Source organism: Pan paniscus, chromosome 12, assembly GCF_029289425.2.
Source record: "Pan paniscus chromosome 12, NHGRI_mPanPan1-v2.0_pri, whole genome shotgun sequence".
NCBI lineage: Eukaryota > Metazoa > Chordata > Mammalia > Primates > Hominidae > Pan > Pan paniscus.
In genome coordinates, this window is record NC_073261.2 from 32,002,858 (window position 1) to 32,021,556 (window position 18,699).

Sequence of the window (18,699 nt, forward strand, 5' to 3'; positions counted from 1 at the left end):
CCTCAAACGGAAATGGGGTTTTCGGCCCCTCTTTTCCTGCCTACCTCATGGGACTGTTGCCAAAGAGGAAGGAACCGGAAGGAAAGGTCTTGGGACAGGACAGGGGCTAAGCAGCCGTGCATTCGTTATGATGTGAGGGGTGCCGGGGGCTGGAGACTGAGGTCGGGGAAAGCACGGGCCCTGGGTCCTTAGTGCCAGCGGGCGGCCAGAACCAGAGTGCGGGGGTCTAGGGATTCGGGGACCCAGACGCACCAGGCCCACACATCCCGCTCAGAAGGGTGCGGAAAACCGCGCGCACACGCCAGGGACACGCCCCGGACACGCCCCGCCCCGCACGTCTGGGGCGCGACCCGGAAGCGGAAGGGAACCCGTTTCTTTTCCTTCCCCAGTGCGTCTTTCCTGCGTCGTTCCGGCGCGGCGGGAGCAGAGATCTGCGGCCGTTTGCAGCTTGCGGTAGGGAGGCGTGGTGGTCTGAAGCCTCCGAGCAGCCGCGGCCATGGCGGATGTAACCGCCCGTAGTCTGCAATACGAGTACAAGGCGGTGCGTTTGGTCTTGGGGAAGGATTCCAGGCTCAGGAGTCCAATGGGGAAGGGGAGGCTGAAAAAGGGAGTTTCAGTCTGAAGGCCTACAGGAGAGCCACGAAAACGAAGGGGAAATGGAATCGGGGTGAATGTGGGGGTTATACGATGACGTGAATAACCTACTGGGGTCTGGGGAGCGCTAAGATCTCTCTAGGAGGAGTTTCTCGAGTACCTTCAACGCTAAGCCCTCCCCCTTCCACACGTCACTCCCAACCCACTCACTACTTTTCACAGGTGTGGGTTATGATGGGCACTGTTAGGAACAAGAATTGTTTAGCTGATTCGACAGCGCATAAGACTTATTCAGCTGTATGCTTCTGCACAGCGTTATACTATGCAATTCTTAAGAAAAATATATTTTTATTACGATTAGTGATGATAAGCAACTAGTTACTACGATTTTTCCATCAGCTGGGGTAACTATGATAGTAGGAATTGGCCCTGCTCATGTCAAAGCTTCAATAATGTTTTGATCTTTTCAGAACTCGAATCTTGTGCTCCAAGCTGACCGTTCTCTTATTGACCGGACCCGCCGGGATGAACCCACAGGAGAGGTGCTGTCCCTTGTTGGGAAGCTGGAGGGCACCCGTATGGGAGACAAGGCTCAACGGACCAAACCGCAGATGCAGGAGGAAAGAAGAGCCAAGTGAGTGCCAAGGGGATACTATTTTTTCCTTCAGATCCAAAGTCTCTTCCCTTTAACATTCGAGCAGCATTTTTGCTGGAATGCTTGGTGTAAGATCAGTGGCATTAAAACAATTCAGTGAAGGTAAAAACAGACCAGGAGAGTTTAAAGATTTTTTGGCCTTAACAAGTGCATCTCAAGTGGAAAATAACTTGTTGGTACCTTTTTCTTACATGTGTGTTTCTGGTCCATAGACAGATCTTAATTTTCTTCAGGGTATTTTCAAGACCCTTGCTATTCCTATGTCCCAGTAATTCTTTTTCCTTTTTTCCCATTACTAACTTCCTACCCCTACTTTTTCCCTTTACTCTTGTCCACGTTCTACCTATTTTGTTGTAACAAACTAATTTAAGCATCCATAGTATGAAAGAGAGGTTTCTTTCTTAGTTTGCATTTTTTTCCTTTATTTTATTTTTTAAGATTTCTTGGGGATATGTTTCAAAACTTACCTTTACCTCATCATTATCTTTTGATCTTGAATATCTTGGTGTCTTGCTCCCTTTCCTATGATGAAGTTTCCAAAATTCCTAGGCTTAGTTTGATTAAAGTAGTTATGTTTGAAATGAGTTAATACATTATCTCCACTTTGTGCTATATCTTCTTTTCCAGTTTTGTTATACTTTGTTGATAGTCAACGGCAGTAGATTTTGTTAGAGCTTGGTTCTCTAGCTAGAAAGGGAAAATGCATTGGAGAGGTGAAAAACTAGTCAAAATCCTATTATATAATAGTCTCATACAATGTATGAAGGGTTGTACTTTTTTTTTTTTTTTTTTTTGAGACGGAATCTCACTCTGTCACCCAGGCTGGAGTGCAGTGGCGTGATCTCTGCTCACGGCAACCTCCACCTCCCGGGTTCAAGCGATTCTCCTGCCTCAGCCTCCTGAGTAGCTGGGATTACAGGCGCTCGCCACTGTGCCCGGCTAATTTTTGTATATCTACTAAATTTTGCATATCTACTAAATAAGTAGATACAGGGTTTCTCCATGTTGGCCAGGTTGGTCTTGAACTCCTGACCTCAGGTGATCCGCCTGCCTTGGCCTCCCAAAATGTTGGGATTACAGGCGTGAACCACTGCACCTGGCCAAAGGGTTGTATTTTTTAAATGAGAAACATATCTCATTGTAATGTTTAGTGCATCTAGTGAGAAGATGATAGGGAATTTTTCTTTTTGTCACTGTGTCCCATGAAGAAATACTCCTGCAAGTGATTAAGGCCAAACGGAATCATTTGCTGAGGCTCAGATACCTGTTTTCAGATATTAACTTCTTGCCATGAAGCTGAGGAGAGGAGGGTGGGCTTGATCCAGTCTTCCCTTGGGGACGAAAGGTTCTGCCATTCAGTATCACATTGCATGTCCATTAGGCGAAGAAAGCGTGATGAGGACCGGCATGACATCAACAAGATGAAGGGTTATACTCTGCTGTCGGAGGGCATTGATGAGATGGTGGGCATCATCTACAAGCCCAAAACTAAAGAGACCCGGGAGACCTATGAGGTGCTACTCAGCTTCATCCAGGCTGCTCTTGGGGACCAGGTGAGTGTGATATTGTGAAATATATATTAGGTCTTTATTTCATTTTCTGGCATACAGCTTCTAAGATCCTTGGAATCTTCGAAGTGCTAAGTATCTTTTTGTATGCTGATGAGTTGACTGATGGCTGGCAGCACTTAGGTAGTTCAGAATGGAGGCTGGTCATTTAATCAATCATGCCTACATAATGAAGCCTCCATAAAAACCCCAAAAGGACTAGGTTTAGAGAGTTTGTGGATAGCTGCACACATGGAGGTTTCTGGAGGGTGGTGCGCCTGAGAGGGCCTGGTAGCGCCACACCCATTCCCACATGCCTGCCCTGTGTACCTCTTCCATCTGTTGTCTTTCAGTAGGCATCTTTTGTAATATGCCTTATAGTAAAAATAAGTGTTTCCCTGATCTGCTCTAGAAAATTAGTTGAACCCCAAAAGGGGATTGTGGAAACCTTGATTTATAGCTGTATAGTGAGAAGCACAGGTCAAACAACCTGTGCTTGTGACTGGCATCATGAAGTGGGAGGCAGGCTTGTGCGACTGAGTCCTCAGTCTGTGGGATCTGACGCTATCTCCAGGTAGTTAGTGTTGGAACGGAATTGAATTTGAGGACCCCCAGCTTGTGTCCACTGCACAATTTTTGGATTGGTTGCTGGTGGGGAGGAATTGTCACAGAAGCCTTCTGTGTTAATTGTTGTGAGAGTATAGAAAAAAACGAGTTTGCTTTATTTCAATATTCTCAGAGTGAGGTGGCCAGAGGATGAGACCATGTGTCAGAAAGGGAGAGGGTCACAGCTGGGAGACTGAACCTTTTCTCTGGATCCTCTTGTGGGCTGTACTGGTTGGCAGAAGTGGCTTATATTTACTGAGCACTCGATTTGTGTGGAACAGCACATGTCTTCCCCCAACCCCACATAACTCCATGAATAGGTGCTGTTAATATTCATTTTCCATTTTATAGAAGAGAGATGTGAGGCAAGAATAGTTAAGTAATTTTCCCAAGTCACAGAAGTAGTATTTGGCAGAGCCAAGATATGATCCAGATAGTTTATCTCTAGAATCCATGTTCCTAACCATTACACATGTGTGATTAGATTGGGGACCATTATGAGTCTGAGGAGCTCTGTTGAGGTGGGTGCTAGAGGAAGTGAGGACAAAGAATTACAAAAGTGTGGCAAGCTAGAGGAGGTCTGCCAAGTGACTACCACCTGGAGTGTGGCAAGCTGTTGTGGAAGCTGTGTCCTGAGGCCACCTAGCTAATCTTTTTAAAAACAGACAAGTCTTCCTTTAGTTGTGGCATCAGCATTAATGAGAAAGGTCAGAGCCTAGTATGCGGCAGGTTTTGAAGAGGTGTGGCTCTTCACATCCTGCCGCCACATACACCTGGTTGGTGATGTTTTGCCTGTCGTTGTTCTCAATATTGGTTGGTTGTTTCTTGCCCCCAGCCACGTGATATCCTTTGTGGGGCAGCTGATGAAGTTCTAGCTGTTCTAAAGAATGAAAAGCTGCGGGACAAGGAAAGGCGAAAGGAGATTGACCTGCTGCTGGGTCAAACAGATGATACCAGATACCATGTGCTAGTGAACCTGGGCAAAAAGATCACAGACTATGGTGGAGATAAGGAAATCCAAAATATGGGTAAGTGCGCGCTTTATGTCCTGATCATGTTCATTGGTTGTTGTTGACCCCTAAACATGCATCTTCTAGCATCATTCATTTAAAAACCTTAATGTCAGTGAGTTCCCATAATCTGTTCTGTGTTTTTTGAAGAGTTACAATTGATGGACACCAGAATCCCTAGATTCCAGCAGCTGTTCCTTACTCTGAGACCCTTTTATTGTGTGGAATATGAGAAAATGTGGGCAGAGCCTTGGGGGCTCAAGTGGTTGAGCAAGCAGAGCTGGGCTGACTCCAAGGCTGGCAGATGGAGAAGGTCTTGGCAGGAGCAGCATAGGTGGCTCTCTCATGTTGATCATCTAAGTATCTGTATGTGTCCTTAGCACTTAGATCTTTCCTGAGGAGAGGTAGTCGGGGAGGACATTGGCTCCAGAGTGCCTTGTTTTACTAGCCATTCACTGCCCTCTTTTTCTAATCCTTCATTGTTTCAGATGACAACATTGATGAGACATACGGTGTGAATGTGCAGTTTGAGTCTGATGAGGAGGTGAGTGATAAACAGACCCAGTCCGTTCTTGTTTTTGACGTTGATTAAGGTAAAGGGACCCCTTCTAGTGTAAAGAAGCTCTCTAGTTTAAACCAGATAAATTTTATGGTGTTGTATGGGTTTCAGACTTAGGCATTATATGTTCTTTTGCTTAAAAAAAAGTGCAGTTATCTTTTAACTTTGCTATCGCAAATTTAAACTAACAAATGTAAAGCAATATAATTTTTCTTTTTTTGAGACGGAGTCTTCCTTGTCGCCCAGGCTGGAGTGCAGTGGTGCAATCTCGGCTCACTGCAAGCTCTGCCTCCCAGGTTTCACGCCATTCTCCTGCCTCAGCCTCCCGAGCAGCTGGGACTACAGGCGCCCGCCACCATGCCAGGCTAATTTTTTATATTTTTAGTAGAGACGGGGTTTCACCGTGTTAGCCAAGGTGGTCTTGATCTCCTGACCTCAGGTGATCCACCCCCCGTCGGCCTCCCAAACTGCTGGGATTACGGGTGTGAGCCACTGCGCCCGGCCACAATATAATTATTTAAAATATACCAAGTGGATCAGCAAAAAGAAAGAAAAAAGTTAAAGTACAGTGTATACTTTCATTGAGAATGTATCTGCTATGTTTTACTGCATTTTAACCTTATTACAGTATTTTCCCATTTTTCATTACTGTGTCTGACTAAAAGATTGCACATTTGCCCTAGAGCACAGACATAGTTTGTACATGGTTAAGTCACTGGGGTTAATGTTTACTGTCTAATAGAATTCCTTGAATATAACTAAATAGGAATAAGTGGGGTACTTTGAGAAAATTACAGTGCCTTAGAGTTCTCAGTGAGTAGATGTGGCTCCTGAAAGGGAAAATGGAGCCCTGGTATATATACCAAGGCTGGAAGAAGGGGTTGCACGGGGAGAGTCAGAGGACTAGGAGCCAAGACTTCTGAGTTTGAGTCCTGTATCTTGGCAGGTCATCTTGCCTCAGTTTCTCCTTCTATAAAATGAGGCCATTTCAATAGGTGATTGCTAAGCCTCTTCCTACAGTATAGTTAATAGGATTTGATGATTTTAAGTAGCAACAAACTGCTTTGCTTTTAGCAGTTCATTCATTTAACAGTGCTCATTATTGAAGTACCTGTTTTGACTGTGACACTATGCCAGGTACGCCTAATGTGCAGTGTATGAGTAAATAGAGTGGTGAGCAGGCTAAGTGCGATCTCTTCATTCCGGAGTCACCACCTGCTTTCCCAGGCATGCCTCTGTATAGCTCTTTTCTCCTTAGCTGATCACTGTTTTTGAGTGCTGATTGTGTGTGTATTAGAGAGAGGCTATGATCCAGTTGATTGCCATTGTAGCAGCCTAAGGTGAGAAATAGAAAGTAGATGCATCTAATAAGTCATGCTAAGCAGTCATTCTATGTCCACTGGAATAAGGCTGACCTTGGTTCCAATAGGCTCTCGGTTTCACCCCAAAGCCATTTCTCTACCCATTGAGCTAATTTAGGGTGACTTGAGGGAGAGGTTCTGTGGTGATGCAGGATCAGCTCCAGATCATGGTTGAGTTGGGGTCATTTCCACAGGAAGGTGATGAAGATGTGTATGGGGAGGTTCGAGAAGAGGCATCTGATGATGACATGGAAGGGGACGAGGCTGTCGTGCGCTGCACCCTCTCGGCTAATGTAAGTTCAGTTCAGTTTGCTCTTTCTCATTGCTACAAGGTTACTTCTGGGTGTTAGTGCTTCTTCCCCATGCCTAGGTCCTGTTACATTTATTGAGCCACTTTTTGCTGGAGTGAACTATAATAAACACTTAGTGTCTAGAGTTTCTTAAGATTTCTGTTGGTTTTCTTCCTTCCCAAAGATGTATGTTGATGAAATCTTAGTCTGGTGTGCTTCTGAACTCAATATTCCAGAGTTTTTTCCTCTGGAAAGTCCTCACAAGAAGGTGGGCTATGGAGTGTCAAGTAGAACTTGGTTGCAGGGTGGTGGCAAAGTGATCGAGGCTGGCGGAGACCTGGTGAGCTAAATGCCTGGTTACTTTTATAGCTCGTAGCCTCAGGTGAACTGATGAGTTCCAAGAAGAAGGATTTGCACCCTCGGGATATTGATGCATTTTGGCTGCAGCGGCAGCTCAGTCGTTTCTATGATGATGCCATCGTGTCGCAGAAGAAGGCAGATGAAGTATTGGAGATTTTGAAGGTATGGCCAAGATGACAATAGTTGTATATTTAGTGTATCTTAGCACATGGGGACAGCGTATGAAGTGGCAGATGGCTTTGGCCTTAATGGTGGTGTTACCTGCTCTCTGCAGACGGCCAGTGATGATCGGGAATGTGAAAATCAGCTGGTTCTGCTGCTTGGTTTCAACACCTTTGATTTCATTAAAGTGTTGCGGCAGCACAGGATGATGAGTGAGTATATGGTGGGGTCTTCCTGCAGAGTGAGTACATATGTGTGCATGTGTGACATAGAGATTCTGTTGTTTTCACAGCCTAAGTGCTTGTTTCTTTTATTTTTCTTCTTTCTACCCTGAGGATGGTTTTTTGCCTTATTTCCTCCTCCTCACTTCCTTTGTTCCTTTTGTTGTGGGTAGTTTTATACTGTACCTTGCTGGCCAGTGCACAAAGTGAAGCTGAAAAGGAAAGGATTATGGGAAAGATGGAAGCTGACCCAGAGCTATCCAAGTTCCTCTACCAGCTTCATGAAACCGAGAAGGAGGATCTGATCCGAGTAAGGACTGGGTTGGTTTATCTGTCTGATTTCTGAGCTAACGGTGGCTAGAAGATTGCAGCATGAAGCTAAATTCATGTTAAAAGTGGAAGTTGAAAAAGTAATTTCCTAAATTCTTTGGGGTTTATCAGTGCATACAGGTTAGAATCAACACATCCACATTGGTTTGGTCATGAGACCAGTGACCTGCTGCTATCTTTCACCAGCACTGTGGGGACCTTTATTGTTTATTTACACAGTAAATACATGGTGTTTACTAAAATAGAGTAACAGAACACATGTACTTGCTTAATGGAACCCACCCTTCGACCCCTCAGGGGTAGCCTTTGGTACTTAATTATAGAACGTCTATTTGTGGCATCCTTGTACTGCGCATTGCCCCTTTAAAAGTGTTTGTTTGCTTTGATCATTCTGGTGGTCCCCATGTAAAGCACTGTCTTTCTGTTTCACGACTTACTAGTCAGCACCTGTGACTCAAGTATTAGCTAAGCAGGGACAGAAAAGGACAAGAACCTATGATACTGATGAATTGTTTTTGTGATTTTTATCTTTGTCCACTACAGGAGGAAAGGTCCCGGAGAGAGCGAGTGCGTCAGTCTCGAATGGACACAGATCTGGAAACCATGGATCTCGACCAGGGTGGAGAGGTAGGATCCAGGGCGATTTATTTCCCAGGCCTTGATGGATGGAAAACTCACTTGCTCGGCTTGCTTACTTCCTTTGTGTTTTTGTCTTTCACATTCCCAGGCACTGGCTCCACGGCAGGTTCTGGACTTGGAGGACCTGGTTTTTACCCAAGGGAGCCACTTTATGGCCAATAAACGCTGTCAGCTTCCTGATGGATCCTTCCGTCGCCAGCGTAAGGGCTATGAAGAGGTGCATGTGCCTGCTCTGAAGCCCAAGCCCTTTGGCTCAGAAGAAGTAAGTGAATTGCTTTCTTCAGTTCTCTGCTCAGTTCACCTCCTGGTTTGGATTTCAACCATTGACCAAAATGTAGCCTTGTTTCATATATAGTTTATTTCAGGGCTGAAAGCTGCAACAGAATTTTCCCATTCTGATTTTGAGCCCAGGGGACAATATTGATCTCTGGACTGACCTTTAATGGAAAGTTATGCAAAGAGATTGCCAGGGAACAAAATCCTGGCAATCCCACAATAACGTTCTGCTCAAGGATGCTGCCAACATGATATTGATGGCACTTCTTTTCTTCTAGCAACTGCTTCCAGTGGAAAAGCTGCCAAAGTATGCCCAGGCTGGGTTTGAGGGCTTCAAAACACTGAATCGGATCCAGAGTAAGCTCTACCGTGCTGCCCTTGAGACGGATGAGAATCTGCTGCTGTGTGCTCCTACTGTAAGCGCCACCCTGCCTGCTGTTTTCTTGTAGAATATGGTGTGGAGTTTCCGTTGCAAGATTGTTTTTTATTTCCACCCCCACCCCCTAATTCTTTGTCCTTTGATGGAAGAGAGGTTAAATAGTAGGATAAAGTGCCCAGGACAAGCTCTATTCTCTATTTGGGAAATAAGCCCATGGAAGTTAGGGCAGTGAGAATAACCAGGTGAATAGGCGTTCTCATCCCTGACCTCTCCCGTAGGGTGCTGGGAAGACCAACGTGGCCCTGATGTGCATGCTCCGAGAGATTGGGAAACACATAAACATGGACGGCACCATCAATGTGGATGACTTCAAGATTATCTACATTGCCCCCATGCGCTCCTTGGTGCAGGAGATGGTGGGCAGCTTTGGAAAGGTGAGGGAGTAGAACTTTCCTCCAGAGGATACTGGGTGCACCTATCAAAGTGTTGTGGACAGGCCTGGACCTCACCGCTTCTTGTATTAGGGCATCTCTGGCATGCCTCCTGGGATTGTTGTTATTTTTTATTTTTCTCTCCCCATTTCCAAGATGGAACTTAACCCAGGTACAGAGTTTCTGAAGTAAGAATGTCCTGAGCCATCTTTTACAAGGGTTAGCATCTTTCTTTCATCCTCTCCATGGCAATTTTCTGCAGTTCGTATCATTTGTGTTATTGAAGTGTTTATGAAACATCAAATGGATGTGGATGATAATAGACCTAGTGGTGTATTGTAGGTCTTCTTATCTACAAGTTGCCATTTCTTCCTCTTGTGTACAGAGTTCCCAGAGGTCTTTTTTTTTTTTTTTTTTTGAGACAGGGTCTCGCTGTCGCCCAAGCTGGAGTGCAATGGCACAATCATGGCTCACTGCAGCCTTAACTTCCCAGGTTCAAGTGATCCTCCCACTTCAGCCTCCCTGGTAGCTGTGATTATAGACATGTACTACTAGATTAGCTAATTTTTATATTTTTTGTAGAGACAGGGTTTCACCATGGTCTAGAACTCCTGGGCTCAAGCATTCTGCCTGCGTTGGCCTCTGAAAGTGCTAGAATTACAGGCATGAGCCACCATGCCTGGCCCCCAGAGATCTTTTGTCTGCTTTATTTGCCTGAGTTAAATTTGGATTTGTTTGAGGAAGATATGTTCATAAGATCTGATTCGCCTTGTATTCACCTGATGGGTTGATGCCTGCTCCCAATGCCCTACACTCCAATTGCCCAAACAGAAAGCATGGTGTCCAGGCCCCTTCGAGCATTCCTGCCTGATGTAGTTTTCCTCCCACAGCGCCTGGCCACTTATGGCATCACTGTTGCTGAACTGACTGGGGACCACCAGCTGTGCAAAGAAGAGATCAGTGCCACTCAGATCATCGTCTGCACCCCCGAGAAGTGGGACATCATCACCCGCAAGGGTGGTGAGCGCACCTACACCCAGCTGGTGCGGCTCATCATTCTGGTGAGTTGGGAGCAGTCGTAGAATATAGAGTCCAGTTGTGTCAGGGCGGGTTTGCTGGGTTTTCATGCGAAATGTTTCTTTGCTGCCTTTTCTGTAGGCACTAGCCTTTGTAATGACTAGTCCTCCAATTCCGTAGGATGAGATCCATCTTCTCCACGATGACAGAGGTCCTGTCTTAGAAGCTTTGGTGGCCAGGGCCATCCAAAACATTATAATGACAGCTATTGTCAGCTTGTGTTTGCCATCTTATTTATTTATTTATTTATTTATTTATTTATTTATTTGTTTGTTTGTTTGAGATGGAGTCTAGCTCTGTCGCCCAGGCTGAGTACAGTGGCACGATCTTGGCTCACTGCAGCCTCTGCCTCCCGAGTTCAAGCAATTCTCCTGCCTCAGCCTCCCCTGTAGCTGGGATTACAGGCGCCTGCCACCATGTCCAGCTAATTTTTATATTTTTAGTAGAGACTGGGTTTCACTGTGTTGGCCAGGCTGGTCTCGAACTCCTGACCTCGTGATCTACCCACCTCAGCCTCCCAAAGTTCTGGGATTACAAGCGTGAGCCACTGCGCCTAGCCTGCCATGTTATTCTTTATATATTTTTTTATGTCTGAAATATTTTACTACACTTGATCTTAGCCAAAAGGCCAAGAAGCTATGTCTGAAATATTCGGAAACAAATGTAAACAGATAGACAAAAAACCATCATATCCAACATCATTTAGGGTTTTATAAGTAAAAGAATCCATTCTCTGAGGGAATGAGTGAGGAATCAGGATATTGTATTCCATATACACAGAAACTTCCAGAGATTAGTGACTAAGTCTGAGTATAGTTTAAGTTGTCTGGGAAAAGCAAGAAAGGAGACTTCACGTGTTGGTTTTCAGTGTTCTGGAGCAGGGGTTGGCAGTCTGTGGGTACTGGCTTTGTTCTGTTGGAACATAGTTACACCCATTTGTTTATGTATTGTTTACAGCTGCTTTTGGCTGCAATGGCAGAGCTGAGTATTTGCAATAGGGGCTGCATGGGCCAAAGCCTGAAATACTGACTGTCTGGCTTTTTTTTTTTAGACGGAGTTTCACTCTTGTTGCCCAGGCTGGAGTGCGATGATGCAATCTCAGCTCACTACAGCCTCCGCCTCCCGGGTTCAAGCAGTTCTCCTGCCTCAGTCTCCCGAGTAGCTGGGATTACAGTTGCCCGCCACCATGCCCAGCTAATTTTTTGTTTTTTTAGTAGAAATGGGGTTTTGCCAATCTGATGGCCAGGCTGGTCTCAAACTCCTGGCCTTGGGTGATCCACCTACCTCAGCCTCCCTAAGTGCTGGGATTACAGGCGTGAGCCACTGCCCCCGCCTTTTTTTTTTTTTTTTTTTTTTTTGAGATGGAGCATCTGACTTCTTAAAAAAAACATTTCTGGTCCCTGCTTTAGAGCTTTGCTACTTGAAGCCTGATCCATGGTTGGGGTCATAGCAGCAGCAGCATGGAATAGGAGCTTGTTAGAAATGCAGGATTTGTGGCCTCACCCCACACCTGCTGAATACAATCTCCTTTTTAACAACATCCCCTGGCTTTGGGATACTTAATAAAATTTGAGATGCACTGCTTTAGACTATTCAAACTCATCATTTGATGCGTGATAGCTTTTGTTCTTGGGAACTATAACTGCCAGAGGTGAAGCTTCTGATAAGATCGTATTTATATCCTTTTTCATAAAGAAGTTTACCTTTAAAGTTTAAACTCATTTATCTGAGTTTCAGAATTTCTTTATACAAAGTATGTTACTGAACTGTACCAAAGCAACTCATGGTCAGAGTCTGTTACTTTCTGGAGTATTTCATGGGAAATATTGTCTCCATCCTTTGGGCATCTGTGGCTTGGGATCCCTTGTCTTTTTTCTTAGGCATATTAGGTTATATGCCTACAATATGGGACAATTCCAGGAAAAGGGACTATGTATCTCTAGTGCTAGAGGTAATTGCTGTCCTCCAATTCCGTAGGATGAGATTCATCTTCTCCACGATGACAGAGGTCCTGTCTTAGAAGCTTTAGTGGCCAGGGCCATCCGAAACATTGAGATGACCCAAGAGGATGTCCGACTCATTGGTCTCAGTGCCACCCTACCCAACTATGAAGATGTAGCCACCTTTCTACGTGTTGACCCTGCCAAGGGTCTCTTTTACTTTGACAACAGGTATCAGGAAAGACTGGGCAAAGTTCTGCCAAGGTGACCATCCTGCTCTCTTTCCTCTTTTCCAAGGAGTGCTACTGGGTTGGGTTTTAGAAGGGCCTTTGGGTTTTGATGTGGTGTGAATCATAAAGGAGGAATATTGCTCTTAGGGCAGTGAAAAAGACTGTTTATTCCCACAGTATTTTCTGCCAAAGCCTCATTTGTCTAACTGTTGAACTTCTAGCTTCCGTCCAGTGCCTCTGGAACAGACATATGTGGGTATCACAGAGAAAAAAGCTATCAAGCGTTTCCAGATCATGAATGAAATCGTCTATGAAAAAATCATGGAACATGCTGGAAAAAATCAGGTTTGCCCGTGGTTTATGGTTACTCTTGAACCCCATTCTTTCGAATGTTTGATTCACCAATAATTGGGGAAGATTGACAGAAATTAGAGAAGACACAACATAAATCACCAATATCAGCTATGAAATGGGATATTACTACAGAACCTATAGCCACTGGAAGGATAATAAGGGAATACTATGAGTAATTTTATGCTCATAACTTCAAAAATTCAGAAGAAATGGACCAGTTCTCCAACAACTACCAGTTAACTAGCAAAACTCAGCCCAGATGAAATAGATAACATGAAGAGCCCTACAACTATTAGAGAGTTGGAGAATTAAAAATCCCCCCAGCAAGCAATCCCCAGTCCCAGATAATCGTTTTGTGCATTCGCATTATCCAGGGTCCCTCCATAAAAGATTTGGGGTCACTTACACTGAAAATGCAAGACAATAAAAAGAGGAAAATGAAAAACTAGAGGGCATTTTACTAGACAGTGTGATAGAATTTTTAAATTGAAAGTCGAGTTGAGCAATGTTAACTAACAAAAAATAAGGAAAAGTGACTGGTTTTGTATTTCTTTTTGTCTGATGAAAAGAAGCATATGAATTTATATGAAGAGACAGATCTTTTCTTGGCACTAAATACTAGGAAGACTTCATTCCCTACAACAGTGTACTAGTCTCAGACTTATTTCCTAAATCCTTTTATAAGTAGTGTAATGTTTTAGTTGTTATTTTGCAGACACATTTTCATGCAGCTTTGACTCTTGTTAGGTGCTTGAACATAAATTCTGAGTTGAGAGGCCCGAATTTGTAGTCGTAGTCTATTTAAAGTTGCTGTTCAAGATAGGATGTTGAAGTTGGTTTAATTTCTCAGCTCCAGGACTGTGAACTTGGTGGGTGCATTCCCTTGAAAGTCTTTCCAGCCGTGTTTAGGCTTCCTCTGAGCCTGCACACATTCCTGCCCTTACCCCTCTCCAGGACCTTGGCTTCTGGTGGTGATGGTGCAACTTCTGCTTCCTGCTGCGGGTGCCCTGGGGCTGTGAGTATCTCGTGACTGTAGCAAACTGTGGCTTCTCCTTAGGTGCTGGTGTTTGTCCACTCCCGGAAGGAGACTGGAAAGACAGCCAGGGCCATCCGGGACATGTGCCTAGAAAAGGACACTCTGGGTCTGTTTCTGAGGGAGGGCTCAGCCTCCACAGAAGTCCTGCGAACAGAAGCTGAGCAGTGCAAGGTGAGGAGGGGCCAGCTGGGTTCTCTCATTCCTACCTGGCAGCTGTGTCCATCTCAGGCCCCAGACAGCTCCTCTAGGACTGTACTGTGGTATTGTTGTTTCCCATGGGTTAAGGTTGATTGTCTGGATGTGATTATTACTATTCCACATAATAGTTAAGGGGCAGGGTCTCATGGGAGGAGATTTCCTTAGTCCTTGGATGAGTCCTACAGGAAGGCTCGCCTCATCCCCCGTTCTTTGTTCCACAGAACCTAGAGCTGAAGGATCTTCTGCCTTATGGCTTTGCTATTCATCACGCAGGCATGACCAGGGTTGACCGAACACTCGTGGAGGATCTTTTTGCTGATAAACATATTCAGGTGAGGGGGTGCAAAGCGTTTGGAGGAGCAGGTGGGACATACTTCAGAAGACGGGCAATGTCAAGTTTGTGCCATGTTTGCTCCTGGTACTTTATTGCTTCTGGCCCAGCTAGCCCAGGTCAGAGGGTTGTGGTGGACACAATAAATAGAACCTTATGCTACTCTCCCAACTCTTCCCACCTTGCGTGAGTTTAGGATAGTCTGAGAAGCATAGTGAAGCAAGCACTTTGGTGACTTCAGATAGCTCCAAACAGTGTCTCATGGGGGCACGCGTGCCCTTGTCGTTCCCTCTTTCCGGATAGGCTCTGTTTTACCTTTTCTAGTAACTTTAAGGTTGTTTAATACAAGTCTGCACTTGTGCCTCTGGAACCTTGAAATGTTCATTACTGAATAGATGAGGAACCCAAGGAAACCTTTCCTCTTTATTCTGGTGTCACATTGACAAGTACTGGGACCCCACGCGCCCTACCGGCTAGTCCTGAGAGAAGCTCTGAGGCCAACTGCCTAGAGAAGCCAGGGATATTAACCCCTGGTGATGGCATCTGTTCTCCTCATTACCTTGTTTTGCCTCTATAGGTTTTAGTTTCCACAGCAACTCTAGCTTGGGGTGTGAATCTCCCTGCACATACAGTCATCATCAAAGGCACCCAGGTGTACAGTCCAGAGAAGGGGCGTTGGACAGAACTGGGAGCACTGGACATTCTGCAGGTACAGAGCCTTTTGAGTTTATTCTCAGCAGGGATCAGTATCCTTGCCTGAAATGCAGGGATGCTGGAAAGCTAGCAGATCAGAGGCCTAGTTCTGTAATGTAGATCCCTGCATCAAAATTCAGACATTCTCTTGCCATAGCATTCTTGGTTCGCTGTCTCTGATCTAGATGCTGGGACGTGCCGGAAGACCCCAGTATGACACCAAGGGTGAAGGCATACTCATCACATCTCATGGGGAGCTACAGTACTACCTGTCCCTCCTCAATCAACAACTTCCTATTGAAAGCCAGATGGTTTCAAAGCTTCCTGACATGCTCAACGCAGAAATCGTGCTAGGAAATGTCCAGAATGCCAAGGTAGGGGAGGACTGCTTGTTGTGCTTCGTGCTTTCCCCGCAGACACCAAGGCACCAGGAGTGGGTCGGTCCCTATTGTGCTGCGGGCCAGCAGCGTCCGAGGCCTTCCATCCCTGCACCCACATCTTGGGTCTGGCAGATAGTTCCCCTTGTTACCAAGATCTTAGAAGACGCTTAGATCTTTTTAATAATGAAATGCTAAAAACATTCAGAATACGATGTAATATGCATCCTTGTAGTTGGGAATTAATTTCTAAGCAATTCATGGGAGCCTTTCATTTGGACATCAAGAGTTTCTCCATGCTAAGAACCATGAGCTGTGTCTTGTAGGATGCGGTGAACTGGCTGGGCTATGCCTACCTCTATATCCGAATGCTGCGATCCCCAACCCTCTATGGCATCTCTCATGATGACCTCAAGGGAGATCCCCTGCTGGACCAGCGCCGACTAGATCTGGTTCACACAGCTGCCCTGATGCTGGACAAGAACAATCTGGTCAAGTACGACAAGAAGACGGGCAACTTCCAGGTGCGTGGGGTGAGGGTTTTGAGGCAAAGGTCTCAGCAAAAGTTGTTGGCCCAGGAGAAAATTTTTCAGATTGCTCTCGATGTGAGTACTGCCTATCTAATCACCTGTTGCTTAGAACAGCAGAAAAATGGGTAGCTTTTCCCATAACTTGAGGTGGATAATTCAGCTGTCTTGTCCGTGCAGACATCATTTCACTATGGGTCAGCTTATTCTGCTGTTTTTCTTCATGTGCCTGGGCCTGGCACTTGTACTGCTGTGACTTCATCCAGTTGTCCTATTAGGACAATAATGACATTGGGTCATATACTTTACCAAAAAAAAAGTACAAAAAACCTATAGGACAGTAACTTATGGTCCACAGTTAGAGGTTGGAGCTCATTAATAGTCAGCACTGGATTGAGTCTACCTTCTCTCCAGGTGACAGAACTGGGCCGTATAGCCAGCCACTACTACATCACCAATGATACAGTGCAGACTTACAACCAGCTGCTGAAGCCCACCCTGAGTGAGATTGAGCTTTTCAGGGTCTTCTCATTGTCCTCTGAGTTCAAGAACATCACAGTGAGAGAGGTGAGCCTATGCAGCATGATGGGGCGGGGAGTTGGTGCTCACCAAGTCACTGAATGGTGTCCCTCCTCGGCCACAAGGCTTTCCCTTGACCTTTTCCTCCTTGTGGCAGGAGGAGAAGCTGGAGCTGCAGAAGTTGCTGGAGAGGGTGCCTATCCCTGTAAAGGAGAGCATTGAGGAACCCAGTGCTAAGGTGAGCTCCTCTCCTCTTTGCTTTGATAAGGATGAGGATTAAGTGGTTTTCATAATCTTCTAAAAGATGAACCTTGAATTTGGGTTCATGTGTGGTTTCCTGCTCAGTTCTCCTAGTTTTTGCAGCCTTCTCGCATGTTCTTTTTATATGAAATAACAATTATTTAGTATTTGTAAATCAAGACCTGTAGCAAATCTCACCTGGCCTGGATGCTCAGAGCAGAAATGTAATTCCCTTTCTTGGACTGTTCAGTGATTGGTCTCCTGCTGGCTGATTTTGCTTCTTTACAGATCAACGTTCTTCTGCAAGCCTTCATCTCACAGCTGAAATTGGAGGGCTTTGCACTGATGGCTGACATGGTGTATGTCACACAGGTGAGGGCGGAGTTGTATGGCAGCTGTGAGAAGGGGCCTGAACAGTTCAATCCCTGTGTGCTGTGTGCATCCTGGGGAAAGGAGGCCCGACCCTAGTGAGATGGGAGGAGTGCTTAGTTCTGCTCTTCCCGGGTAGTTGGTTGGTGCATGTGTGGTACAGCCACTCTGTAGTACACATCTTGAGCACGTGGGAAAGGTAAGACCTTAAGAGGGAATGCTTCGAGGCTCCACAGGCCCTCAGAGAGACAGGAAGAGCCACAGCACGCAGTGTCTGCTTCCCAGCAGCAAAGTGATTTCCCACTGTTGCTGCACAGCTCATAAATAAATCCAAAAATGGCACAGGGTTTTATTAGCTGCTCTTCATCTTTACCTCTAAGAACAGGTCACTGGTACCCTCAACTCTTCCTAGAACTCTAAATGCTAAATGACTCAAAAGCTTTAAAATCATGCAGTGAATGTTAGGTTAAAATGTTGTGCAGTGACCTTGAGCCGCAGCACTCTTCTAATTGTTCCCCATCTGGCAAGCATCTACTATATGGAACGGAGAAAGGCGTAAAGACAGAGGGGACTTTGCCTTTGAGTTGGGGTGGGTGGTTGTGTCAGAGCTGGAGGTAATGAAACCGTGTGTAGAGTGGCTCATGAGGCCTGGGGATAGTCGAGACTTAACAGTGGGAATGCTGCTTCTTTGCTTAGTCGGCTGGCCGGTTGATGCGAGCGATATTTGAAATTGTCCTGAACCGAGGTTGGGCACAGCTTACAGACAAGACCCTGAACCTCTGCAAGATGATCGACAAACGCATGTAAGGACCCAGTGAGCTGGATGCTGGTCACCATGATTGGGGGTCCCCAACCCAAGGGTCTGATGGGAGAGCCTCAGGGTGCATCTGATCTCCAGACCTGACATCGGAAGTATGACCTGAACCTTGGTGCACATTGAGAAGAGGGAAGGCCCTCTGTGGTGGAGGCCAGGGCTGGCACAGTGTCAGTGTCTGCCTTTAATGACTGTGTTTTGTGTAGTCACTGCTAAACTATTGGAAGCCATGAAGTGGGTGGTTTGTCACATCCCTGCAGAAGGGACCAACAGGTTTGCCTCCTTCCTGGATAGGTGGCAGTCCATGTGTCCTCTGCGCCAGTTCCGGAAACTCCCTGAGGAAGTAGTGAAGAAGATTGAGAAGAAGAATTTCCCCTTTGAGCGTCTGTACGACCTGAATCATAATGAGATCGGTGTGTGGGATGCTCTCGCCCTTGTCCTCACTGCCTGGGTGTCTCTCCCAGTTTGCCTATGTAGTCTTCCTGTTCCTAGGCCTGTGCATTAGTATCCTGTGTTCACTCCCCAAGTCCCACTGAAGTACAGGCTGGCCCTTGGTCTGGGGACTTGGAATCCT

General features: G+C 45.7%; 1 protein-coding gene across 1 annotated transcript in view; it reads left to right on the forward strand.

The window, feature by feature from the left end:
• Positions 1 to 363: 363 nt before the first annotated feature.
• Positions 364 to 18,699, forward strand: part of SNRNP200 (small nuclear ribonucleoprotein U5 subunit 200) — a 30,895-nt gene continuing 12,559 nt past the window's right edge. The window contains exons 1-26 of the mRNA XM_003805727.4: positions 364 to 541; positions 1,065 to 1,228; positions 2,631 to 2,802; positions 4,238 to 4,430; positions 4,901 to 4,956; positions 6,527 to 6,625; positions 6,992 to 7,144; positions 7,257 to 7,356; positions 7,539 to 7,675; positions 8,239 to 8,322; positions 8,423 to 8,596; positions 8,889 to 9,026; positions 9,268 to 9,423; positions 10,311 to 10,481; positions 12,475 to 12,668; positions 12,889 to 13,012; positions 14,079 to 14,228; positions 14,477 to 14,587; positions 15,164 to 15,295; positions 15,465 to 15,653; positions 15,983 to 16,180; positions 16,598 to 16,750; positions 16,860 to 16,940; positions 17,231 to 17,314; positions 18,008 to 18,114; positions 18,420 to 18,538. Coding sequence (XP_003805775.1) covers positions 497 to 541; positions 1,065 to 1,228; positions 2,631 to 2,802; positions 4,238 to 4,430; positions 4,901 to 4,956; positions 6,527 to 6,625; positions 6,992 to 7,144; positions 7,257 to 7,356; positions 7,539 to 7,675; positions 8,239 to 8,322; positions 8,423 to 8,596; positions 8,889 to 9,026; positions 9,268 to 9,423; positions 10,311 to 10,481; positions 12,475 to 12,668; positions 12,889 to 13,012; positions 14,079 to 14,228; positions 14,477 to 14,587; positions 15,164 to 15,295; positions 15,465 to 15,653; positions 15,983 to 16,180; positions 16,598 to 16,750; positions 16,860 to 16,940; positions 17,231 to 17,314; positions 18,008 to 18,114; positions 18,420 to 18,538 — 3,484 coding nt within the window. The 5' untranslated portion in view covers positions 364 to 496. The remainder of the gene's footprint in view (positions 542 to 1,064; positions 1,229 to 2,630; positions 2,803 to 4,237; positions 4,431 to 4,900; positions 4,957 to 6,526; positions 6,626 to 6,991; positions 7,145 to 7,256; positions 7,357 to 7,538; positions 7,676 to 8,238; positions 8,323 to 8,422; positions 8,597 to 8,888; positions 9,027 to 9,267; positions 9,424 to 10,310; positions 10,482 to 12,474; positions 12,669 to 12,888; positions 13,013 to 14,078; positions 14,229 to 14,476; positions 14,588 to 15,163; positions 15,296 to 15,464; positions 15,654 to 15,982; positions 16,181 to 16,597; positions 16,751 to 16,859; positions 16,941 to 17,230; positions 17,315 to 18,007; positions 18,115 to 18,419; positions 18,539 to 18,699) is intronic.